Below are 26,296 nucleotides of genomic sequence, written 5' to 3'. Positions count from 1 at the left end.
CCTGAGCCACTGCGGAGAATGATTCCCAGATCTACGAGGGCTTCATTGGTTGCGGTTTCTACAAAGTGACGGATGCTCGCTGGTTGTGTGATTTATCGTCATGACGAGAGCGAATGTCAGCAGTTGAAGTGAAGATGAGACCAAAACTGTGCACTTTTAATTCTGCCCCCACTGAGGAGGGAAGGAGAGTCTGTTCGCCATTGTTTATTTATGTGTTTGTTTAAATAACATGGCGAGGCTGCGTATACATTCATTTAATATAGATGGAGATAACCCTATTCAAATGTCCCTAGGGATATACAAATCAATGAAACTTGCTAAGTCATTAATTCATATTTGAAGCAGTTTACACTAAATGAGCAGATCGGCCTATTCAAATTCATTGAATTTGTGCAAACGTCTAACATTTAAAGTTGTTGATTAAGCTACCTGCTATTGTGGCAGATTTGCAGTGCGCTGTGTTTCTGTTTCTTGGTGGGAAAAGGGGGAGGGAGAAAAAGCTGGCGAGGTTGAAAGTTGGATGAGCTGTTTTGTGGTGAGTACAGTACAAACTTCAGTCTTTGTCTTTAGGGTGCATTTACTTTATTTTAGAATAACTATTTTGGCTTCACATCACAACATTCAGTCCACCTGAAAACACAGTATGGTATTATTATCTTATTGCCTAAATAGAAGAGCTTTCTCAAAATATCATGGAGGCAACTGATTGGCTGTGGCTACCCCTTTAGGGAAAAGCTAAAAAGATTTATCTTAATCTTGCAAAATAGTTGTATCAAAATTCATTTAATAAGACCACAACTCATAGAATTGAAGTCAAAACACGGATGATCCTCTAAGGTTGAACAGAATTTATTCAAAGAGACTGGTCAATCGATTATTCCCATAAGAAATACTATCAATGACATACACAGTAAATTCCCGAACAGTCATACTAAATTTAAATAAATGCTACTATTAGCTTAGTGTTAACTTCAACAAATGGTGCTGACTAGTCTTGCTGATCAAATGAAGAAAAAAAGCTCTGCTTATGTTACAGAAGTTCCGGTGTATTCCAGTTAGTGATATCAGGCCAGTTTTAAGGTACTGGGTATCAGTGGAGGCAACCGATACCAGCCACCAAGACTTAAGCCAGAAAAAGAAAAGCCTGACGTTGAGTTAGCCTTCCTCTGCAATAGTCTGCGCTATACAGTACTGTGTCGGTTTGACATACAGTATTGGCAAATCATCATTATGTCTCACAAAAGGTTTTTGCTCATAATTTTTTTTGCCCTTGTGTTAAATGAAATTTTAAGTCCTAGAGGTATTCACTCAAAGAGTAAAAACTGGTACTATTATATAAAAAAATAAAAATGCTATCGAACATCCCTAGTATATAGCCTACCCAAAACCCCAAATTGTAGCAGGTCATCCTGTTGAAACAAGTGTAGAAAAAAATGTCACAAAAAGCCAAAGAAAAAGCAAAAACCATGACATTCAAACTGAAGATTTGTGCAAGTTGAGGAACATCTCTCTGCCTCCCGATTGACGTGTGGTGAGCATTCAGTTACTATTAGTCAGTTAGTATTTGGTCTCATCAGTTCAGTCCCACGTGTATATTAAATCCCTGCAGCTCTGATTTAATGATTACTTAAAGCTCACCGTGATACATTTAGAGAAAAGGTCATATGTATTAATGTCCTCAAGGCAGTACCGTACATCATCATTAAAAGTGACCTGCCCCCCCCCCTAGGTGAACACCTGCTCCCCAACATTGTTTCCTTGACAGTGTTTCTAGGCAGGAAACGGTGGACACAGGAAGACCTCTGGAAACAAAGGCAGGATGTATCAACTCCATGACCTTTAACCCCACAAGGACGAGAATCTTGTATTGGCAGCTGGATCACAGCGTGGTGGCCTTTTTGACCAAATGCAGCGCTGCGCCAGAAAATGGCTTTGCGATTGAACTGTTTTGCTTTTCTCCTGCTTCGGGTGTCAGAAGAAATAATAAAACGCTCAACTGATCTGCTTATCATCATAAAACAAGTGAAGGCAGTTCAGTGGCAATGAAGTGATTGCTTTTTATTGTGGAGTAAGTGACAACAGGATACTCTCTGTCAAAAACAATAACACAGTACAGAGCTTTGATGATTAATCGATATAGCGCAACATAATTCAACAATGCTAAGCGAAACAAAACAGAAGTACTGCACTTCAAAAAAATAAAAAATAAAAAAAAAAAGAAGTACTGCACTTCAAATAATCTGTACAGCAAAATGGGTTGTTATTATTATTAAGTGGTAGGAAGTGAACTAAACAGAAAGTTGCCTCACTACAAAATATATTTCAACAATTTTAATAGAAAAAGCTTGCATTGATAAGATTACTTGTAGGAAGGTGTACAATATATACGGAAGAAAGTTTTGCTGATAAATCAAGGTATGGCTTAGAATGCGCTGACAATACAATTTGAACTGGAACTAATTCATTCAGTTTTCATTATATGAAAAAAAGGGTTCAAATATAAATGGAGGTTTTGATTTTAGAGGTCCCACTATACACATTTATGAAAACCTACTAAAGAATTTTGAGGAAAGACTAGGGCTGCTCGATTATGAAAATATTAAGACGAGTACATTTTTGGACCAAACAAGATTTATTAAATTAGTCATTTTAAAATGAAAAAAGTGCAAATATATAAGGTCAAACAACTCAAAGTTAGTATTAATATTATTTTATTTTTGTTTACGAATATGTCGATTTTGTAATTGTGGAGTGTAATAATTGAAATTGTAATTAATTTTCGATTAATTGCCCAGCCCTAGGAAAGACTTGAAAATTGTGTATAATCTAAATATATTATATACTAAAGATGCATTTGACACAGTAAAAAAAAAAAATAAAAATTAAGTTTGGAAATATGATGTCAAAAGATAGGTGCCACTTTTACAAATAAATTGGTTTATTATACTGTAGCATTTTTCTAGATATGCAAAACTACGAAAAAAAAATATTTGTACAATTTTTTAAGACTAAACAGTTTCTTTACATAACATTACATGGCCCTTGCGTCCTTCCAATTTTCTGCATGTGGCCCTCAAACAAAAAAGTTTGCACACCCCTGATATAAAGACACATACACATGAGTGACAAGCAACTCTAAGCCAAATTCACAATTTTAATCCCCAACTGAGCTCTGTAGTATCTGAGCTTTACACTGCAGAGCTAAATTCACATGAAAAGTAAACCGCATATGCAAGAGCAACCTTTATCCAGACCTTTAATTCACTTTCTTCTCTTCTAACCAGTCTGACAATATGAGTCTTTGAGCTAATCCTCCACTTCTCTGGTCTGTTTTTAATCCCAGCCATGATGAAGGCAATGTTGGATTCGCAAAAAGCGTGCTCATTGATGTCACTCCATCTCGCCTGCTACCATCATTAGCTGGGAGGGTTGCAGCACATGCTCTCAAAGATAAGAGGAGAGAGCAAATCAATGGGCGGCAAGAGGTGAGCAGCTCGTCTCCATTGCTCATTCCTAATTAGCTGATGCTTGTTCAACATATTGGCTTCAAAAAAAAAAAAATTGCAATATTGCCACAATTAACACTGACCAATTGTGGCGCAAGTGCAGAAGAATCCGCCGCGATTTTCTACTCGAGCTGTCTCGCATTGATTTTCTCTCCGCGTTAGCACGTTATATGAGCCCAACGCTTCAGGGAAGCCCGAGCGTGAGCCGCAAACCCGGAACACGCCCCGAAGCCGTTCCGTCACCGCTGCATCCGGGATGCAGTTCGCTGGGGCCAGGCAACATGTCTCCATAGCAACATGGGTGTGCACCGGTCCCCTCGGGAGCATCTTATTGGAGAAGAGATGGAGTGTGTCTTATGGGGAGAGGTGGCAGCAGCGGATGAAAAGTCACGTGCATGAGAGAGAGTGAGTTGAAATGTGTAAATGAGGTTTACAAAAAGTGCATCCACAGCGGATGCAAAAAGGAAATACTTCTATCAAATTAAAGCATTAGAAAATAAAACATTGATGTAAATATAAAATAGCAAATAAAATGAAGCCTTTCCAAAGCAGATTCACATGTTAAAGCATCTTGTTATTTTTAATATGCTGTGTACTATCTGAAGAAACTCAATTACAGTACCTAATTACTAATTACTGAAGAGAATCTTCTGCCTAGATTTAGTCATAACTGTTTTAATTTACTTATTTCCTCAGTAGAACTTTTATCTGTGGCTGTGTCTTTTTAAGTGCTGTCACAATTTCTGCTCATGTCATCATGTCTGAAGTCTGTTTCCACATCAAAGGGCCATTTGTCAATGTGTATTGAATGATGTCTGTCTTAGCTGAGGGTTGGTGGATGGGGGAGGGGGGGGGCTTAAGGATTTGGGGGCTGTTTCCTGGGGGGGGGGGGGGGTCGTTGTAATACTTTTTCAAGATAGTATAAGAATGCTGTGAGTCCGCTGAAAGGACACACACGAGGGAAACAATACTGATTGAGTGTATCTTGTGTGTCCAGAAATTTCTGTAAAATAAATCCTTCGAAGGACCTGATTCACCGATCTCCAGTCTGATTCTGAAAATCAACATTACGAACACGCGGAAAACTTAAGGATCGTTTTCCAACATTACCTAAAGTAATTAACAGTTACTTCATTAACAGGCCATTTCAGTAATCATCACCAACTGTTAAGATCTGCTACTCTCTATTGACAAAAATCTTCAAACAACAACAATTTACATTATTTACTAGAATTTAAACCGCGACGCATATTTTTCAATGTGGTGTGGCATTTAACAACTTCATTTGTTGCGACTTGATCAATTGTCCATAAAATGTCCCATTCGAGAACAAAAAGTGACCTGACGAGTTACAACTTAGTTGTAAACTAACATGATTGAATCTAACCATTACTTTCAGTCAGCAGCCATGTTGCCGTCTCCGGCAAAGGTGCATGAAAAAAGAGAGAGAGAAAAAAAAGCAGCACGCAACCACTCTAAAGAGTTAAAGCCAAGTAAATGGAATTCATTTTTGACTTGTGTTGACCTGCCCCGTGTCAAACTCGTAGGGTGTGTGCAGCATTTGACTGTGGATACACAACCGAAGGTTGAGGGTTGTTAGACTACTGCTTCAAATTAATAGTCTTAAAAATGTGTATTTTTTAATATATTGGGAACAATATTATAAACAAAATCTGCATAAATTAAGGTTTGCTGTTAGTGTAGTTAGTAAAAACACGGCTTGAAAAAAAACTTGAAAATTGAAAAGTTCTTTGGTAAATTATTTTAATTCAATGGTTTGAGCCCATTATTAAACCGATTAATAAATGTTATTGTAATAAATACTGTAAATGTATATGTCTGTACTGTATGTACAATGAAAACAATAAATTTGAAAAAAAAATTATGAAAAAAAAAAGAAACTTAGTTTTGGCTCACCCTGTATAATAATATCCTACACTGGTTCATAAACCCAAAATATTGAAAAGCAGAGTCTGTTATGCAAATTTGAATTCAATGCAGTGGCGGATTAAGATGTGGGTTTAATTCATTCCGTGACCATGTTCATAACTAAAACAATTGTTTTTCGAATCACCTTTCCCTTTTGAATTTTTTTTTTTCAATTATTTTTTAACAAGAAAATTACTAAATTGAATTGACTAAAAATGCTCAATGGTGCCACCTGGAGGCAGTACGACACAGCCATACTATACTGTAGTGGAGGTTTAGCTTCTATCTGGACATCTTAGTACAGCAGGATTATTCTTTGCTCTTTGCAGAGGATAAAGAATATATTGTAAATGCCTGTGAGTATTGTTATCTGTCTACATACTGTAAATTGCTGTACTGTTTGCATTCAGATATCTAGAGACTAATTGTTAGCCTGTGTTGGTGTTTCAAATTGTATGTTAGCATTAAGCTATCATCAGGCCGTACTTGTTTTAAATAAATACAGGTGTAATTATCTTCTCTTATGTTTTGATTGACAGTAGCCTTCAACTGAGAGTGGCAAGAAACTGCCTGAAGTCTTGTTTTTGAAGAATATTTACCACATTCTGCATGTGTGTGCATACAGTATATTTAGGATTGTGTGTCTATGATTGATGAACCACTGTAGTGGATTGATGTGTTTGTGGACAATATACTAAGACACAAAAACAATGGACTAAAATTGTTAGAGCTGGGTTGGGGTTTTTTCCCATTGATGGATGCTATTATAATAATATGCTATCACCTTCATGTCTAAACAAGCACAGCACATTCGCTACATGACATGTCTTTGTGGAGTGTGTTAAGACAAGAGTTGCCATTTTTGGCGGGAGTACATTGCCAACGGGGTGTGAGCATGGCACTTCATGCACTGATGGACCAGGGTTTGAGTTGAAAATTGCTGGAGAAATGCTAGGCTGCATCCTGACTGCCATCAAGGACCCCTTGAATAAGGCAGCGAACAGTCACCGTTTGTGCGGCCCATCACTCAGACATATAGCATGAGTGCAAATGTACTCTATGGGTTTGGGGTCTGGGGGTGTACGCATAGCAATAACAGTGACAGGATCCATTGAAAAATCTTGACTGGGACTTTGCTCCAAAAATCAAAGCGCTTGATTTGACATTGCACGGATTGAAAGTGTCCATGTTGACTGTGCAGTGCTTAATAAGGAGCAGAGCTCCTTAATTTTTAGTATATAGACATTTGTTTGCAATTTCACTGATGTGTTTAGTAATATCACTACCATAATTAAAACAGACAGTTTATTCATCCTCTTAAAGAGTACAGTAAGCTTCAGTTGTAGAAAACAACACATTGGTCTTTGATGGCCCTTAATAGAAATTTTAATAAGTCTGCAAGTCTATTTCCACTGTGAGAGGTGGCTAAATGCTATTTTTTCTGTGAGCTACAAATTGCTGTGCTATTTTAATTATCCTTATAGTACTGAGGAGGAGGTTCCCGCTTCATAATAACGTCAATCTCAAAGGTCCCAAACTTGACTGAAATGACTGAGCTTCACTAATTATAAAAAAGCCTTTCAAAGTCATTGGAGTGTTTTTTCTGTACAGTGTCCCTGTTTCATGTGTTATCGACGACCGCTTAAATTGTTCTTTTCTAATCTTTTTTTTCTTCCCCGAGTTAAGTGAACTGACTACTGTTAAATATTTTTACAAAAACAGGGCAGCATTTAAAAAAAAAAAACACCCCTTGTACTAAAGTCATATAATGTGCATTTGTGATTTAAGAATCATTTTAAAATACAATTACTTTGGTGTGACTGTGGCCTATAACAATATAATATACAAAATCAGTCTCTAAAAGCTTTTTTTTTTCGTGCGGATAATCAGACATAGTGATTAACTACAGTAATTTGTCGTTTGCGAAACTATTAAGAATGATACGGTTGTACGGAATTGTTTGACTCTTTTGGGGTGATGAAACTTGATGTGTGCTCACTGTGCTCTGATGATGAAGGAATAAAATGCTTCTTCGGACATTATTCAATCAATTAGTTCAATGTAAACAACTGAATGTGTAAGTGTGAACTTGTACCAACTGGCACCAAAAAAAAAAAAAAAAGTCATTGAGAACACTTCTACTGTATTTAAGTTGACTTTTTTCAACTTTATAAATGCTAGCACACAACCCCAAAATACAATTGGGGCTGTGTGAAAAGCTCATCTTTGTCATTCAGTGAAAAGGCTGATTATGTGCGGGATAAACATCCAGTTAAATAGTGGCAGTTGCCTCCATCGCAGGCACACTGAACAACGGAACGAATAGTGACAGAATGATTGCAGTGTTCTAGTTTTCTTGACTGGCTGATCCTCGGCATCTAGTTTTATCCAACCGTTGTTGCTCGGTCACGGCAGCTATTGGAAGGTGGCTGTGCTGTTTCCCTCACCTCGGTCCCGCGTTGTAACATTGGAAATGTACCGCTAGAAAAGCTTAGCTTGCATTGGGCCTGACTGGTGACTGCAGTATTAGGCTTGTATGACTACTGTATATTCCCCATGATTCTTAAGACACATAAGTAGGAAGAAGTTCCGGTATTACAAAAACATGCCTGCTAACAGATGAGAACAAGAACGCGCAAACGTGAATGTGAAAGCAAATAGGAAGGAATATAACAGTTACATTCTTTTTTAATTGCTTGATTGTAGGGATTTGGGTTGGCACACAAAGTTCAAAAGTGGCACTGTCCCGGTTAAACTCAGACTTCTAGTCACCCTAAATTAGCCCTGAAGACAAAGTCTCCAGCTAGCTAGCAGATTGTCCCAGGCAGCAAGGATGGATTTAAGACATGACGCACAAAAACAAAACCAGGTCCAACCTTTGACCACGGTACAGCGAAGGTTTCTGGTTTAAAGTAAGCCATTTTAAACCAAAAAGCAAAACTTAACCGAAGATAGAAGCGTTAAAACGAGCCAGCATGCTCTCCAGTTAGTAGTAGCTAAGTTTTCAAATAAGTGAATGTGAGGGTTCAAGAGGTTTGGGCGCCATGTTATAGTTGAAGTGTCATACAAGTGCTCTCCATTTATCATTTACAATTTTGGTCCAATTGGATTTTTTTCATTTGACATGTCATCCATTTGAGAGTAATTTGTTATTGACAGCACGAATAGAGTATCAGGATTTAGAAGGCAAATTGAGCTCAAGTTTGCGGATCATGTTTTAAAACAAAACTTAAAGGGATAGTCCAAAGTTCTTCACTCAGAAATATACGCTAGATAAAGACTGGATGTATACACATGAAATCCGTCTCAATCAACACTTCTGGGCTTCTGTTAATGTGTGGTAGCGGAATATTGGCTTGGCATTTACCCACTTCCGAGCACTGAAGGAACGGCTTGGGATGAAGAGCGACACAGAGTTGGCCTGCTTGTCAGGTAAGTGCCAAACACAGAATATGTTAGCTTGCTAATTTAGCGACATGCTAGGCTGCTAAGTCACACTGACATGGGTAACTCGGCAGTATAGAACAAGGGACAAACTTATATTTACACCGTGCAATAGGTGAAGCTAACCCAATTGGCGAATGCCCTTTTCTTTTTTGGGGAGAGGTCATGGGATGTGGTCCGTTTTGAATAGTTTGTTTACAAACAGAAAAGGGAAAAACTTTTTATGTGTGGCTAAAAAGCTGAAATACCCGAGCGCAGCCAATGAGTGGTTCACTAAAATATGTGGCACCTCAAAACATTTGTTTCACAAAACATTCACCAGGGGGTCGCAGCTTTTCCACTGAGGCGAGTTGGTACGTTTGCGAGGGTGAATCGCCAAGTGTGTGGGTGTGAGTCGCCGGCTGTAATTTGTTTGCGATTGTCCACTTCGGTCACGTTCGCCCACGTCGCTCGGTGTGTGGTGGGTCTTTCGAAACAAGCAACGTCAGTGTGATGGCAGGATGCCTTGACATGGAAATACTGTTTGGGAGAGCACATAATTACACACAGTCCCTTCAACATTGTCTCCAACATGATAAACAGTAAGGACATCTTGGCATGTCTTTACTGACATGGCATCGTGTGTTGCTAGTTTAATTGCCAAGTAGGCTAACCAACTCTGTGGGAAGCCCAAGTCTTTTCAACCACAGAAAAAACAAGCTGGTCCACCGCAGGACTATTGTGTTTACATGGTTGCTAGATGTTTTTTTTAGAGCCACTAAGTCCATGCGGGCATGTTTTCACCACCCTGCACCCATTGAGCGACCCGCTGCGCAGTAACGACAAGTCGTCTGCAAAGTCACCACGGGTTGTCCACACTAACTAACTCTCAGTGCTTTGTGAGCACAGTGAACCGTGAGCAGTTTTCACTTTTTATATGAGCAGAGTGACTCATTAAAGCCTTAGCTCATCATGGCAAGTGCAAGGTTAATTTACCTATAAAACATTGAGATGCAATAATAGACCAGAATGGTGTTTATCCATGAAGTGCAAAAAAAAGACGCTTAAAAAAAAAAAGGTGTATAATGTCCAGATAGGTTTTGTAATGTCTTTGTTTTGATGACTTACAGATTTCTAAAAGTGACACCAAATGATTTCTCTGCCTTGTGTGGAAACAAAGCAGTGTGTAGAGAGGATGTCACACATTGTTGTAAAAGTGTCAAAACATGCTTCCTTGTTCCTTGTGTGCGCACGTGTGAATTCAAAAGCATCTGTGAGCTTTCATTTTTTATTTTCCAGATCAGAGAAGCTGTCTGACTCCTAGATGATAACACACAAAATAATTTGCAGTCTAATGTAGTTTTAAATTGGTGTAAAACTTTTTTTTTTTTTTTAAATAAACAAATAGACAAAAAGACAGACACTACTCCCAGAGGTATAGCGTGCCAGGAAACCTGACTGAAGCCAAATTCGATTCCACTCTAATCAAACAAATGAGTGATCCATTTCAAAGATGGATGCAACAAAGATGGCCAGTAAAATAGATGGAAGTGCTGACCCTAAAGTAAAAACACAGTCAACTATAAAGATGTCCTCAACCTGCACTTAGCAAAAATAAATATCTATATTGTGGATATGGACCAAAAAAGTTGCTGTGTCAGCGTAAAACCGTTCTTGCACGGCAAAATTAGCGGAGCAACATTAAAGATGGACATAATCAATTTATTAATAATTGATTGTTGATATAATAATTCAGTGGGTTGTGTGGTAGGGACGTAAAGAGGGGCATATGACTGGGATGTAGGGAGCATAAATCTAAATCAGATTTGTTGGTCAGGTATGTAAAAACACCCAAGGGATCTTCACAGTCACAACCCATCCAAGAAAAAATACAGAACAGGAAGCCTGGCGATTCGCCACTTAGCGCCCCAAGTTTCTTAGATGACAAATAGGAAATATGAGGAAGGAGGGAAATGTCTTGTCCCTTACCTACACTCTTAAAATTGCTGGGTTCAAAGTTTAACCATATTGGGTGAAATAGCTAAGCCAGCATTGGGCTCAAAAGGGACTGAGCCAATGCTGGGCTATTTATACCCAGTGCATTGTTTGAGGATTTGACCCAGTATGTTGGGTCAAGATTTTGATTTTGGCAATAATTGAAATCACGATTAAGACGATCATTTGTTCTTTGGTATAAAACAAGAAAATGTTAAAACATAAAAAATATTAAGACAAATAAATTTCTTTGAAACACTATATTTATGCATGTTTCTTTTGGACCAAACAAGATTTATTAATTTAGTTATTTCATTCATTTATTTATTTTTAAAATACAAATATATACATTTAAACAATTAAAAAATAGTATTAATAATCTTTTATTGTCGACGGTTCATGCTTATGCCAATTTTGTAATTGTGGAGTGTAATAATTTTAATTGTAATTGAATTTCAATTAATTGCAAAGCCCTACAACAAAGAGAAAAATCTACACATACTGATGAGTTCCAGAATTGGGTTATCGGGCTATTGGGTTCAAAATAATACTCAATTTATTACCAACATTTTCTGAGAAGAAGAAAAAGCAATTTTCTCCTGTCAGGGGTCACCACAGCCAGTCACTCGCATGATATATTTGGCACGGTTTTTACACAGGATGCAAACCAGGCTTGGGACCTGCAGTGGCAAAGGAATTAGCATATGGCATACCGCAAGGGTCTTGCCTAGGGACCCAAATGTATGTCACAATTTGCCCAGACTGGAATTTGTACCCCAAACTCCAGCCACTGTCAACATTTCCTACAAATGTTAAATTAAATTTAATTCAACTTCCGTACACAAAACTGTCCGATTTGTGAAGCTCTTCAGTCCGCCTAAATCCAATCTTGAACCCAATCTGCTGGGTGACAATAATTAGCCCAACCTTTGGTAAAAGTAACCTAATCTGCTCAAAATCAACAGCCACCCAATAACCGGCATTTTTTGTGTGTAACGTGCTCTTTTTGTGAACCCTAATAATCGCCCCATCATGACACATAATTGTTCTGCATTTGATTCGTATCATTTTTATGGCTAGTTTTGAAAAGTTTTTACAGCCCGCGGGTTTTGACTTTGATAGCTGCAAATTAGAAGAAGTGTGTGCAGTTCAAGAGCAAGCCCCCAGAATCTTGCAAAAAATGTAAGCGGTCAGCACTCCAGAGTGCTACAAGCACACACCATTCCAAGGCAGTCACAGTTAACCAGCCTCGCGATTGACATGGAAATGCATGATGTGGCAGCTTGAATAGCTTGAATAAAGCAAAGGAGGCTTTGAGTTGCCTTTTACAATTATATGAATGAAGTTCACTTCATGGTGTTCACTTCTCTTGGTGCTTGTCACATTCTGCTATTATACTCCTGATTTTTTTTTTTTTCATGTCGCTCACTTATTAGGCCTCATACATAATAAAACAACCTTGTGATCTTGGAATGACCCAATCAATGACACTCTGACGACAAGGGCCCCTTCTGCCATGTCCACATGAACCATTAAGCCATAAGTCACAATACGACAGGTGCAATTTCCAATGTGAATTTCATTAGCGCTCACTCACTGGCTGGTTCATCTCCAACGTGGCCATTGTTGTGAGGATGTGGAGAGCCTTCTGTGTCTGCAGTCTATGCAACGCACGAGCGCTGAATGACAAATTATCCATAAATTAGCATCCCTCTTCCCCGTGCCGTTCAAGGACCCTGGCTAATGCAAACCGGGCCAGACGGGGGCCTGGCAATCAAACAGGAGCGTTACATCCACAGCACGGTGGCATCTGAGTTGAATAATTGATGCAAGAATGATTAAAACTAGCCTCGGGTAAAGCAGTGAACAAGAAAAATAAGATGGACATTGACATGGTGGCACTTTCTCAAAGAAAATAGCCACTTTTGAATGCTAAAGCTGGACCTGAGGGATAATGAGCCAAAGCCTCTGAGCTGTAACATAAATGGAGCCATTGGGTTTTAGTCATGGGTCCAGTGCCTGCAAATTAAACCCGAGCACCACTTGGTGAAAAGCTGGCTCAAGATCAGTACATTCACAATTGTACTCTGTGTGAAGTGTCCACAAAATAGTGCTGTTTAGTGAACCATTTTCTTTTTACTCTTTTCAAAATAACTGACCAAGGCCATATCATTTTCAGTACCCCTTGCCTGGGCTAAACCACAGCTACGGTAGTAAGGGTGGAGACTAGACAACCACAAAACATTGATTGGTCCACTATGGGAATAGATTGGGAAGATCTAAAAAGCCAAAAAGTATAGTGGAATATGATCTCGGGAATGTAATGCACTACTAATGTGTTTGATCTAATATAAGGGTGGGCTCATACTTAAACAATTTCCATCTGCGCCTGCATCAGATGAACATAGCTATCTCAATATTAAACCAAATTTCAAATATATTTAACCAAATGCATTGACTTGTTCCACAAAATTTCAATTTCCCACTTTTTATAAAATGGGTCAATTTGAGTCTAATTTCAGGTGACTCTTCAATCATGGTCATGATTTGCCAATGGTGATTAATTCTTTCTTTCTTCTTTAATGGCCTCTTAATCAATTTATTAACCAAACTAGGTTGGGCTAAGCATCCTTAGTTATCACCGAAATCTTCATAGACAAATCTTCAAGACATTTTATGGGAACAGTCAAAAGGTTCTGGTTAGTGTCTTAGTGGACAATAGAAGGTCCAGAAAGGTAAGATAAGTTTGATTTGGAAGAACTTCAAGAAATTCATTTAATACATTTGCGGTGAACTATAACAGAGACTTGCGATTGGCTGGCAACCAGTTCAGGGTGTACCCTGCCTACTGCCCAAATCCAGCTGGGATAGGCTCCAGCGCCCCCCGCGACCCTTGTGAGGAAAAGCAGTTAAGAAAATGGATGGATGCATATAACAGAGACTAGCTGTGATTCAGGCCCAATATGAATGACTGAAAAAAATTGTGGTACTGCCAGTTGATGTCCTTATACTTTTGCCTACATCAGGGATGGGCTACCAGCAGCCCACTCATAGCGGCCCTTGATTAATTTTGTAAATTTATATTGCTGTACTGGAGCGGTTTTAAGTTGTAATAACAGTGTTCACCAATAGAGGGCAGTCTTTTTTTTAGTATATTCAACAGTGTTACAAACGTCTATGGTGGCTTAATTGGACAAGTGACTTCTGTACATTTGTTCAATAAATAAAAAGACGTGCTTACTTTGTCCATATTAAAAATATTTTTTTTGTCATATCTGGTTAGTCAGTGGTCCTATTTGGGCCCTCAGTAGCATTTTGAGGTGTGCAGCTACATGGTATAGCAACCACTATTATTTTTCAGCACCTCTAATTGGTCTATAAAGATTAAGTACTATCAAATAGATTGCAGGTGTCTTTAATAGTTTCCGTGTGGCAACACAATGTGATAAACAGCTTCCATCACAATTTTGCACCTGTTTTGTTTGTAAATAACAATCACAAATTGTCCCCTCAGAGTTAATCAGATGACCTTCAATTATGACTCGGAACGAGCTCACTGACATGTTCAAGGATAAAGCAAAGCATGTCAATATAACAAAGATAACAGCCCAGTTTGTTCGATAATGACTAAACAAGTCAAAACGTGATCAGAGTTCTTTCTCACCGTGGCCCACCCAAAACCATTGAGACCTCTAATGCTTTAAAATTTCATGAGTCACATTTCACTCGCTCACTTTGCATTCATTTAATCAACAGGAAGCCGAACAGAGGCCCAAGATGTGGTGAAGAAGGTGCAGCCACCCTGCACTCATTTCAACACAGGGATTTATTTTACCCGGCAACACCAGCGTGCAGAGGCAAGATCCTAACCACATTGTCATCCACCACAAAAATCCAACTGCCTGTAGATGAATGCATTCGCGCATGAGAGGAACACATTTTTAGATGTTGGGGTCTTATGGTATTGTCACTGCTGATTCCAAGGAGGAGATGCTTTCACATCAAAGTCATGACAACCATTTCAAAAGTGCAAGCCACAAGATGCAATCAAGGTTAGGTTAGTGGTGTGTGCGTTTTTGTCAACGCTCACCTTTCACTTGTGTCTCGTAGTCCGCAATGATCTCCTTATCCTTCTTGAACCTGGACGAGGACATGGTTCTCCTGCTCGTGTGGCTGAGAGCCTGCAAGTCGAGCGCTCCAGTGGCTCGGTGCCGGGAGATCCGCGTTTCTTGCAGAGGCTGCAGAGCTTTGCGACGTTTCCTCGCTGAAACAAAAGCGGCTTGCACTTGGCGACAATCGTTGCAATCAGTGGGAGGAGAACGCTCGGGTCCGATGTTGCATCGCTCTCTCTCTCTCTCGCTCTCTTATTTTTTAATTTAATCCAGCAGCGACCGTGAGGGAAGTGGGGAGAGGAGTTAGCGGGAGAAACAAAAGCCACAAAGGAGCTCCAAAGTCGGCATGTTGGCGGGTTAATGAGGGGAGAAATGGTGAGGAGTTAGCTCCGTGTTCCCTGCGTGTGACTGGGAAAGAAGCTCACAAAGATCAGACGCCGCTTGCCTGTCTGACTAATTGAGCTGCAGGCAATGGAGAGAGAGAGCGAGAGAGAGAGAAGAGAGAGAGAGAGAGAGAGAGAGAGAGAGAGAGAGCACAAACCACACTAGACACAATCAGTAATATCATTTTGTAGTCAATTTGTAGTTTGCAGTATGCAGCGACTGATACTTTAGAATAAATAACTCTCACAATAGAAATACAGATAATTACTTGAGTAGCTGAATTATGAATCTGATGTATATGTTCTTTAATAGTGCACGAATGCCAAACACAAGTATGCACTATTGCTTTAAAACATTTTTTTTTAATCACATAACAGATAAAGTGTGATTAGAGTAACATTAGTGGTACGTAGGCTCCCTCTAGTGGTAGATGAAGGAATCACTGCCAATGTTCAGTTTAGTTGTATTTAACTTTGTAAGTGCAATACATTTGCAATAATTCTTTGAGAATTCTTTGTTTTGAGACATTTATTAAGGTACAGTTTTTAAGTTTAAAATGACAGTTGTTTTCTTTTTACAACAATTAGGTGCAATGCTACTTCTCAACCCACAGTGTGACAAAATAATATTTTTTTTCTCCTTTTAATGATTTTTGATGAACATTATACTGTATTTTAATGTTGGACATTTTGATGGTATTTGGAGAGCTAAGTATAATGTTTAGTGAGTACTTGACACAAAATGTTTGCGAACCACTCAAGCAAATAGTCTGCCACAATAAATGGAGGACTTAAATTAATGTACTTTGTTTACATGTGTGAAACAGCGCATTAAAAACCAAGTAGAGTTAGTAGCTGCATAATTTGAACTTCCAGCTCACCACAATGAGAAAAATCTGCTACAGAAAATGCATGGACATTTTTTGCAATCTATCTGTTTTTGACGCTACTTACAGGCAATGAAAATCATCCAATTTGTTCAGGTAACAAAATGGTGGACTTTGGAGCAGGATAAGCAGGGTGTTCATAACCAAAGAACCACAACTGGAACTTACCATGACAGAAAAACATCTACAGTAGCTGTTCAATACAATACGAGCAACAATATTAATCACATAGACACAATCATTTTACCTGGCATTCGGTAAAGTAGCATGTAAGAGAACAGAACAGAACTAATGACCAAAGAGTCTTGCCAACAATTTTTACTATGCTGGAAAAAAATATCTTTGTTTACATTCCACAACCAACTGAAACAGTGCCAACTGATAACGCAACCACAAATGTCCATCATCGGTGTTTAGGGGCTTCAAGCGTCAGTTGTGCGTTTCGAGGAATTCGTTCAGAAGGAGCAGACACTTGTGGTTGTGAAGCCTACTGGAAAGTCACAAAAACAGACAAGAGTGTGGCTCGTGAGTTTGTGTTTACATCAGAGAAGTTCATTCCTCCCACAAGCCTTCTGTTACTCACTCCTTCCTTTCTCTTGAAGAGTCTCAGGAGGGAATGATGGGAAGCTGCGACTTTACTTTTGTAGCACAGAGAGCCTTTGTGAGATCATTTTACTTCTTCCTTTCTAAAAAGTGAGTGTGGGAACTGCCCTTGTCCCACTACGTGAAAGTGAAACCATCATGGGATACTGTCTGAACCTCAATATTGTGTAGCTATGGACCACAAAAACATCTCTGTGTAACTGAAATATCTGGCGAAGTAGATTTACTTTTTAAAACACACAACAGTATCTTCATTTAGTAACAAAAAACAGGATATAGGCTTACTGTGCCTCTAAAGGTTTTCAAAATGGCTAACGCCCCTAATTTTAATAATCTTTTCTTTTTTTTAATTAGGGGCATCAGGCGATTAAAATGTTTAATTGTAATTAATCACATGACTTCACTAGTTAACTCACGATTAATCACAAATTTTATATCTGTTTTTAAACGTACAATACATTTTTTCTTAGGTTTTCATACTTTTATTAACAAAAGTGGAAAAAAATGTGAAACTAATAGAAATAGTTCAAATGAATTTTTGACGTCTATAACCGATTTTTTGGTCAACAATAGTGCTTGTATAACCATAAAGACATGTTTATTCAGAAATTGACATTCTCTGCTTTTGAGGTTGCTTCTTATCTTGTTCTGTTTATTTTCATTCAGTGTAATTACTGCATTTATGTTAATAGTCACATCACTGTTCCGTCCAACCCTATCAAGTAATGCTGTCATCCGCCAATAGGGATTTTGTCATATGTCAAAATTGGTACTGAAATAGATGAGTGTTTGTATTGTGAACAACCATTCGGATGTTGATGCAACATGGCGACACAGCTAAGTGGAAAATGGCATTGGATCCAATAAGCCACAGGCTAAAATGCCAGTGGGCGCTGAGTTACATCTTTTGTAAGAACTGATCTGAGTGCAAGACAAAGAGCTGACAGCCGCCGTTGTCGTGGGTGACACTACCTTGACTCTGATTTACAGTGTCATCACTCAACTGCTCTCATGGAGGTGGCTCTTGTGTATACACTGCAAAAGTGGCCACATATCACTGTAAAGGACTTTTGTGCTTGATCACTTGAAAGAATACTCAATGCACTTTTTACCATTTCAAATGGTAACATTGCATTTGCTGTTATGTACTACCGTTACATATTTGATCATGTTGATTTAAATAATATAATTAATTATACTCTGACTATGTAAATCAATGCAACATTAGTACTCTAATGCTGCATTCGAAGATGGTCGGAAGTCGGAATTTTCCGAGTTAAAACCAGGAAGTGTGTACGGGAACGCCCCCTTGAACTCGGATATTGCAAATGATCCATTTGCAACAAGCAATCAAACAATAGGTCTTTGCACATTCAAAGATGTTGCTTCTGAAACTGTGTTCATTAAAAGCGTAAGTTGATGGAGCCTTCCTTCTGTTGTGTATTTTTTTCCCCTCCTTCATTATCATATCAATACGCACCCACTTGTTTCAGATTTCGGAGAATGATGATTTCCTCGGATACAAGAAAAGTTGTAGAAAACATTATTTGATAAACTTGAAGCATGTGTGGTATGATCGTGATGCATAAAGTTAAATATGTTTTTGTTTATTTATTTATTTTTATTTTATTTTACGTCCATTCAAAGAGAATATCAACCATGATCACTCAAAAGTAGTATTCTGGTTGGGAAAATAGGAAAGAGGCGAGGACATCTGAGGAACCATCTGCCTGTCACTGTCACTGATGCATTGGTTTTGTGCATGGACACTATAAGATTTATTAATGAATGTATTTATTAGCCTTTATTTTTGTTTATCCACGTGACCCAGGTGGGGCTAGGTGATTCTGAAAATGGATGGCTGGATGGTTAAATTATATTCTTACTCCTTCTGTTGGTCGCTTACCATAATTACACCCAGAAAAGTCAAGTTAAAATGAAAGCACTTCACCCGACACTGCACTTCCCATTTGCTGTTTTGATTTACAGAATACAATATTCTTCGGTATTTTTATAATGATAACAAACATTATTTTAACCTCATATATTGTTGTAAGAACAAATATATTCAATTATATACATTATAATAATTACAGTAACTATAATCGTAAAATATTATTTAGTTTTGTAACCTTTTGAGTATAATGTGAAGGCAATAGACCGGAAGTATTTGCTGTATTTCCTTCAATAGCAAACACGTCTCCTCGTGTATGACTATCTACTTGGCAAGTTTACCATCAACACGCTTCAAAGATTGTTTTTTTCCAGCATTGACAAGTCAAGCCGGTAAATTAATTGCACTATTAGTGAAGCCAGCGCTTTATTTAAAAAAAGCCGGCGTCGTTATTTACCCGTGACAACTTCCTTCTATAGCAACCTAAAGCTAGCATTAGCAAGCTAACGTAACTTGCTGTTATTGCAATGGAAAATGCACGGTAATACAGTACTGCCATTGTATTCTTATGTCTACTGTAAACTGGGAGATATTGTTACCGGAGATATATTCTGACGGAACTATATAACGAAGTACAAATTAAAAATATGGATGTGTTCCAGATCTATCCACAACAGGTTCAAATCAATTATCTATTGAGACCATATAAAAACGATTTTTAATGGTTATCCAGCTTGCACACGCTTCAAACGCATTTAAACTTTTAAACACATTTGAACACATAAATAGCATCTGCACACTTGGATGTGCCTTTAAGAGGCGGGACCTGGTGATGTGAGGTTGAGTGTGATGTCAGTGAGTCTCACAAGTGTCACTGTGGTCTTTGTGCTTGTTGTCCCTTACAACAACAAAAAAAGTCTCAAAAATTGCATCATGAAGAGCATTGCAGTAAGTGTACTCTCAAAGCATGATGTAGGGGGAAATACAGTATCTATGTCATTGAGTCAAAACTTGACTAATAGGAAAGTAGTAATTAGTGGTTTTACATACATGCTTGCGGCGACATACCCACCAAGGTCCTAGCTCTTCCAGTGCAATTGCAAGATTATCATTTTTCACCTTCACTAGCCTCTTGCCTCGTAACAGCAGACCCACAGACATGTTCTCCCCGGAAGATGGGCCTCTTGACGTTGAGTCTATCATCAGCGTCACCATTGGGGCGACGGTACCCACGGGGTTCGAACACACCGCTGCAGAGGAGGTCTATGAGAAGATCGGCGTAGAAGCGCGCATAAGCAAAGACCGTGGTCGTATTTACTTCACTATTAGTACTGACAAGCTCTTCCAGGTAAGACTGATAGATGTATGGTGGGGGGAAAAAAGCTGTCGTTTGCATAATGCTAACTATGAATCAACTGTCCCCGTAGGTTCACCAGCTGAGGTCTGTGGACAACCTGTTTGTGGTTGTAGATGAATATGATCAGTACCAATTTAAAGAATCAAAGGTAATAGTCACTTACATTAACTGATGCATGTAATTCAGTTTCACATCCTTGCAAAGTACAAATAAATAAATAAAGGAAATTAATTCTTTATAGTGTGAAATTACCATGTTCATACAGTTAACTTCTTTCAAATACTATTATTCCTTTGCATCCAGAATTTTGCATTTACCCTATTTCTCCTAGATTGCTATTAAGCTTTTCATTTGTTGTATCCAGGAGGAGACATTGGAAGAGTTGCAGCAGCTTGCCTCCAAGCTCCCGTGGACGAACGCCTTGGAAGTGTGGAAACTAAACCGCACTTTCAAAAAGAGAAAAGGTCAACGTAAAGGAGCCAAAGTCAAACCCAGCGGTGAGGCCGGAGACACAACCGTGGCTGACGCTGAGTTGCAGGAGCAAGCGGAGGAGGCAACAGTTGCTGACGACCCAAACAAGACAGAGGAGGCACCTGACACTGAGACCAACACGCAGGACTCTGAAGAAGCAGTACCCGCGGCTAAAATAATTAAGTTTCGTGTGACTTGCAACCGGGCTGGTGACAAGCACAGCTTTTCCTCCAATGAGGCAGCCAGAGATTTTGGTGGGGCGGTGCAGGAGTTCTTCCAGTGGAAAGCAGACATGACCAAGTTTGACATTGAGGTAAGCAAGTTTTTCCTGAGCGAATATCTTTTTAGTAGCCAAGAAACGACCTGCCTATTTTTCTCACCAAAAATATCAACACGCCATGAAACAAAATGTCACAAAAGTGTGTATACTGTACTTAGATACAGAGGATAATTATATATTCTGCCATCTAGTGGAAGAGATTGTAATTGTTTGGCTTGTCACTATTGACCACTGTCATGGATACATCAGCAAATGATTTTTGTTGTAAATAAATAATCATTTTCAGACATTCACATCTAAGGTGCATCCGGAAAATATTTACAAAGATTCACTCGAAATAATGATGTAAACAAAAGAGGGTTATACTGTATCGTGGAGCTAGATCTTTTTATATTACGGCACGATATTATGGCAGAGAACTGTCATTTGTACCAACATAAGCCTCCCCCCTAAAAAAAACGTCAGTGACCCACTGCAATTCAGCAATATTTATTATCCTATGTGTGTATGCTAAGCTATGAAGGAACTTAAAGTAGGGCAGAACTGATTTGTTTTCTGGGCCATCAAATTGAATCGCAGCGTATAATTTGGAGAGGCGATGATAATATTTTGACTACCTTATGAGCAAAATCAAAAAAAAAAATTTTTTTAAAGCTCTCCGTGTGATGCAAACTCATTTCCACCATCAAACTACAACCACGATAATAAACTTATTGTTAAATGAATATCTGTGTGTCAATCAAAACAGAACATTAGGCAAAACATTTTTTGCGAAAGCTTTTCTATGTTGAATATAAACAGATTGTGCGAGTGCACTTGTTGAAGTGGCTGTCGAGTGTGTTTTGATTGCCTTACTGATCCAATGCGCCCTTCTATAGGTCTTATTAAATATACACAATACCGAGATGGTGATCGGCATCGCACTTACTGAAGAGAGTCTTCACAGACGAAACATCAGCCACTTTGGACCCACCACACTGCGGTCCACCTTGTGCTATGGAATGCTCAGGTACAATCTGAGATCTTACCTGACAAAGTCTATATTGCTTTGTGTCCATATGAAATGTTTTCCTGTTGAGTTGAATCGTATTTATTTTCACTCCAGATGTAGTTGGCTTATGGTTAAAAAAGTCAAAACAACCACATTTATTGTGTTTTATTGTAAGATACTGTACTAGTAAGAAAATGACATATTGGGGGGAAATCAGTATGCAAATGTATCCAAGCAGTTCCCTTTTGTGCCACTAGATGGTGGAAGTTAGCTTTGTACTCAATGCCAGATACCGCCCAACCATATTCTGCTGTTTACATTGTCTTTTATAAAGCTGATCTCTCATTAGCTAATGTTTCATATACAAAAGTGTGTGTGCTATAAGATGCATGTATTTAGGTTGATTGAAGTTTATATGTTTTCAAGCAGGCAGATACATGGCAGTGAAGTTGGCGTGGTGCTTGATTTAGCTTGTAAATGGCCTCAGGGCATCATTTTTGTCATTTGTATTCATACCCGATTATGTGCTGACAGGTTGTGTAAACCACAGCCTTCCGATATTATACTTGATCCAATGTGTGGAACTGGTGCAATACCTTTGGAGGTAAGAACATCATTTGGAAAAATAAATCAAATAAAAAAGCTTGTCCTTTATGTATTTAACCCCTGCCATCTGATGTGTATGTGTATGTGTGAGTCCTCAGGGGGCCTTAGAGTTTCCAGCGTCCTTTTATATTTCTGGAGACAACAATGATATGGCGGTAAACCGCACGGTCAACAATGTGTGTCACATTCAGAAAAGGAAGGCGGACAAGGGCAGGTGAGCATCAAATAATGGCAATGTTGATTTAATTAATGTAATCATACTCTGACTGTGTAAATCAAGGCGACATAAGTACTCTTATACTTGAAACATGCTTTAAAGGCATCCTTTGTTTATTTTATTTTATTTGCATTTTTGGCTATGACGAACCAGTGCACGTTTCGTGGGAAGAGGCAGCTTGTAAACAAGTCGGGCTCTGTAGTTAATGATCCTGCTAATGACTGGGTGTGTGAAATACTTTCAAATTCTTGAGTGGCATTGTCAAGGTTAAATGAGTGCTCTGTTTAACTTCCTCTCCCACGCGTGTTGCAAAGTCTTCTTCTTTTTTTTTGCTTATTATCAATAAATAGAACTTTTGTTTTTATCATTCGTCTCATCATCTGTATGTTTGAGTAAATAGGTTATTGTCCACAGTTTATCAGATTGAAATTAAATTTTGAAAATTGTTTGTACCTATTGTAATGAACTGTCTGTGTTTAAAAACAGTGCGCCCGGGCTGCCCATTGATACTGTACGCTGGGATTTATGCAGTTTACCGATGAGGACCAGCTCAGTTGATATCATCATCACTGACATGCCCTTTGGGAAAAGGTAAAAAAAAATAAAAATAAAATAAAGCCCACACAATGTTTTAGAACTAAAAGTAAGCCAAATTGGGATGTAGCCATTGCTGAGTTAATTATACCCGAGCGTATTGGGTTGAGGATTTGACCCGGCACGTTGGGTAAAGATTTTGGTCCAAACAAGGGGTGAATACTACACATACTGATGAGTTAAAGCTAACAAGAAATAATAGGTTAGCAAGAGTACTGCAGTTTAGAATAATACTAATTTTATTAGTGTCCAAAATAGCAACTAGCTTCAGCTCTTTAGCGCACCCAAATCCAATCTTCAACCCAATCTGCCGGGTTGAATTAAGTAACCCAACTTTGCTGTTCAAAATCCACAGCGATCCAGTGAGTGGCTTAGGAAAAACAACCCAGCATTTGAGCCTTTTAGCGGTAGTTCAAAGGCAACGCTGATCTATAAAAAAGACTCATGAGATGTTTACTTTTGAAGGATTGGCTCCAGGAAGAAGAACTGGGACCTTTACCCGTCATGCCTGAGAGAAATGGCACGCGTGTGCAGGCCTGCCTCAGGGAAGGCCGTGCTGTTGACACAGGACAAGAAATGCTTTTCCAAGGTATTGCCATCATCATCATGGAGGGTTGTGTCACTTGTTTTGTCGCCAGCGTTTGCCTCATGCAAACATGAATTCCACGCAAGCATGGGCCGAAACCAAATATAGAGGTCGTGGGTTCCGTTTTGTATGCATGACATCCCACTAAGGAAGTGACCGATATATGAATCAGAACGCGACTCAGGTGATTAAAGGAAATAGAAATGACCTCTCGTGGGGAATCCCGCAGCAGTGTGAGCTCGCGGCGTGGATCGAGGCTCATCCATCTGTCTCTGCCACAAGCACACCTGAACAGTCCTCTCAAGGGAACTGCATGATTTCTCAGGGAACACCTCAGGTGGTGTTAATGCAGATTTAATTCACTTCTGAAGCATAAATCATTGACACGACATTGCGGTCACATTAGATGCTGTGTCATTGACTATAGAACTAAAAATGTATCTAAAGTCGATTTGTGGTCACTGATGCGTGTTGACTCATGTGACAGATGGGAACTTGTGGCTTTTTTTGAAAGTAGAACTGTTGAGTTTGATTACAATCTGTTTCTGGATGCTGGTCATCCTCCGATTTGTTCTGATTTCAGTATAGACAAAGGAAATAATTTGTTTTAGATTAAACTGTCAATAAACGTCCTATTTTTCAGTTTTCTATTGTAAAAAAATAAAGTAAAATATGGTATAAATTTTGTTACACTAAACGATTGGTTAACAAAAAAAATCCCAATTTTATATATTTTAGCTTGAAGCCTGAAAGGGGAAGTCAACCATCAACATTTCTTGACAATAATATGTTATATGTGATGTCACTTGTCTAAACATGACATTCTGATTAATATTACATTTGTGAATTGTGAGTTATGAAGCAAAAACCAGCCATTTTATCCATCTTGGGGGGTGGGGGGGGCCTTGCCACTTGCTGACGACTGAAGATGACATCACAGTTGCTCAGGACTCAGGCAACGACCAATCACAGCTCACATTTTGCCACTTGCTGTCTCAGGTACTGACCAATCACAGCTCACCTGTTTTCTGAAGCTGCGCTGCGATTGGTTGTTACCTGAGACCTGCGCAACTGTGATGTCATTTTCACTCGACAGCAAGTAGCAAAATGGCTGCCTTATGTTAAATGTTATTTAAGTTGTAAAATTCTTGGACTTTAGAGATTTCACTTTTCTCATGGTATTTACGTCTCGACCAAGATGTTTGGTCATTGGATTATCAGTTCAAAATGATGTCAGTTGCCGGCATTTCTCAACACTCATTTTTTAAAATGTATTTATTTGTTTATTTGTTGACTGATTGTGTTTCACGATTACATTTTTTTTTTCTCACTGAGATTTATGTGCTCTGCAGGCTCTGTTCAGAATGGGGGGACTGTGGAGGAAGCAGCACACTGTTTGGGTCAATGTCGGTGGTTTACACGCCGGAGTGTTCCTTCTCAGGCGCACCGGCGCCGTGTTTGGCCAAACTCCCGAAGATGTCTATGAATCACAAGGGACAACGCATACACAAGGAGATCAGGATGACGGCCAGCACTCTTAAATTGCAGTTTTCCCTTTTACGCTATCCCATATATGTTGGAAGCAACATCACTTTTTTTTTTCTATTCAGTTTTCATGTCAAGTGGCCAAGTCTCCTTTTTGTAAACAGCCAAACAAAAAGAAAAGCCTTGTTTTTCACTTTTTTGTTGATTTCACTTCTAATACAGTAAGCAAGTGTACCTACTGAAGTGGCCCAATAGTGCACAATGCACATTTATTGTTAGCCACTGAATTAAGTTGATTTCATGACAGTGAAACAAAGGTTATTGCAGACATTTTTGGTGGATCAATAAAAGTTTTTTTTTTTTGTTAAAGCTGCTTTCATAGGAAGAGTCCAAGTTATATATTATTAGTCACTAATTTGGTGTCAGTGTCTCATTCACTAGCACTAGACATTGTGTCCATAATCTTGACTGATGTTCAATATGACACAGTAAATGATTTAACTTATTTGAACCAGGAAAGAAAAATCTTACTGGCATTGACCGGCTGTGGTGCAAATAAAAATTTGCATGCAGCACACACTTCCTTTTACTTATGTACAACCCTCCCAAAGTAACAAAATTCCATTGTACTGTATGTTGAACACTTTAGACTGACAAGTCTATAAGCAATCGCTCACACAAGGACAATTCAGAGTCCTCAATGAACCGAACATGCATGTTTTTTGGAATGTCGGAGGAAGCTAGAGAAAATCTACACAAGTGTGATGAGGTAATGTGCAAAAGTCAAAGCTGGGATTCAAACCTCACAACTCTGAAGCAGACGTGCTAACAACTAATGGACCCATAATGCTACTTAGCTTTGCAGTCAGTTGCTTCCAAACTGTGAAATGCATTCTCTTTTGACTTACCGGTACCTCTCTCATGGAATTATTTTTAAAACCACTTTGAAAAAAAAAAAAATGTCTTGCTTGGAACTA

General features: G+C 38.8%; 2 protein-coding genes across 8 annotated transcripts in view; one reads left to right on the top strand and one right to left on the bottom strand.

Moving 5' to 3' along the window:
• The window catches only part of srgap3 (SLIT-ROBO Rho GTPase activating protein 3), a 67,459-nt gene extending 52,064 nt beyond the window's left edge, over positions 1-15,395 (bottom strand). For all 5 annotated transcript variants that reach the window (XR_013295087.1, XR_013295089.1, XR_013295088.1 and 2 more), the window contains exon 1: positions 14,944-15,395. Coding sequence is in view for 2 of the 5 variants with exons in the window: in XM_077573618.1 (XP_077429744.1) it covers positions 14,944-15,007 (64 nt within the window). In the remaining 3 variants the exon portion in view is untranslated. The remainder of the gene's footprint in view (positions 1-14,943) is intronic.
• Positions 15,396-19,007: 3,612 nt separating this feature from the next.
• On the top strand, positions 19,008-25,894 carry thumpd3 (THUMP domain containing 3). 3 transcript variants are annotated; one of them, XM_077573823.1, is made up of 10 exons: positions 19,008-19,124; positions 19,879-20,080; positions 20,160-20,237; positions 20,454-20,873; positions 21,719-21,849; positions 22,366-22,435; positions 22,536-22,651; positions 23,141-23,245; positions 23,714-23,837; positions 25,187-25,894. In XM_077573823.1, the coding sequence occupies exons 2-10, from the start codon at positions 19,892-19,894 to the stop codon at positions 25,373-25,375; spliced, it is 1,422 nt and encodes a 473-aa protein (XP_077429949.1). In that variant the 5' UTR covers positions 19,008-19,124; positions 19,879-19,891; the 3' UTR covers positions 25,376-25,894. The 3 variants fall into 3 exon arrangements, with proteins under 3 accessions (XP_077429949.1, XP_077429950.1, XP_077429952.1); XM_077573824.1 differs by having other exon boundaries at positions 19,017-19,124; positions 19,882-20,080; XM_077573826.1 differs by having other exon boundaries at positions 19,040-19,124; positions 19,861-20,080.
• The last annotated feature ends 402 nt before the right edge of the window (positions 25,895-26,296 follow it).

Source organism: Vanacampus margaritifer, chromosome 8, assembly GCF_051991255.1.
Source record: "Vanacampus margaritifer isolate UIUO_Vmar chromosome 8, RoL_Vmar_1.0, whole genome shotgun sequence".
NCBI classification, from domain to species: Eukaryota; Metazoa; Chordata; class Actinopteri; order Syngnathiformes; family Syngnathidae; genus Vanacampus; species Vanacampus margaritifer.
The sequence above is the reverse complement of the archived record's forward strand: the minus strand, read 5'-3'. Positions and strand labels throughout refer to the sequence as shown.

Bases quoted from the DNA above. Each gene is read 5' to 3' on its own strand.
- thumpd3 (XM_077573823.1), top strand. From the start codon at position 19,892: ATGTTCTCCCCGGAAGATGGGCCTCTTGACGTTGAGTCTATCATCAGC. The intron at 20,238-20,453 runs GTAATAGTCACT...TGTTGTATCCAG, and splicing joins ACCAATTTAAAGAATCAAAG to GAGGAGACATTGGAAGAGTT. The intron at 23,838-25,186 runs GTATTGCCATCA...TGTGCTCTGCAG, and splicing joins ACAAGAAATGCTTTTCCAAG to GCTCTGTTCAGAATGGGGGG.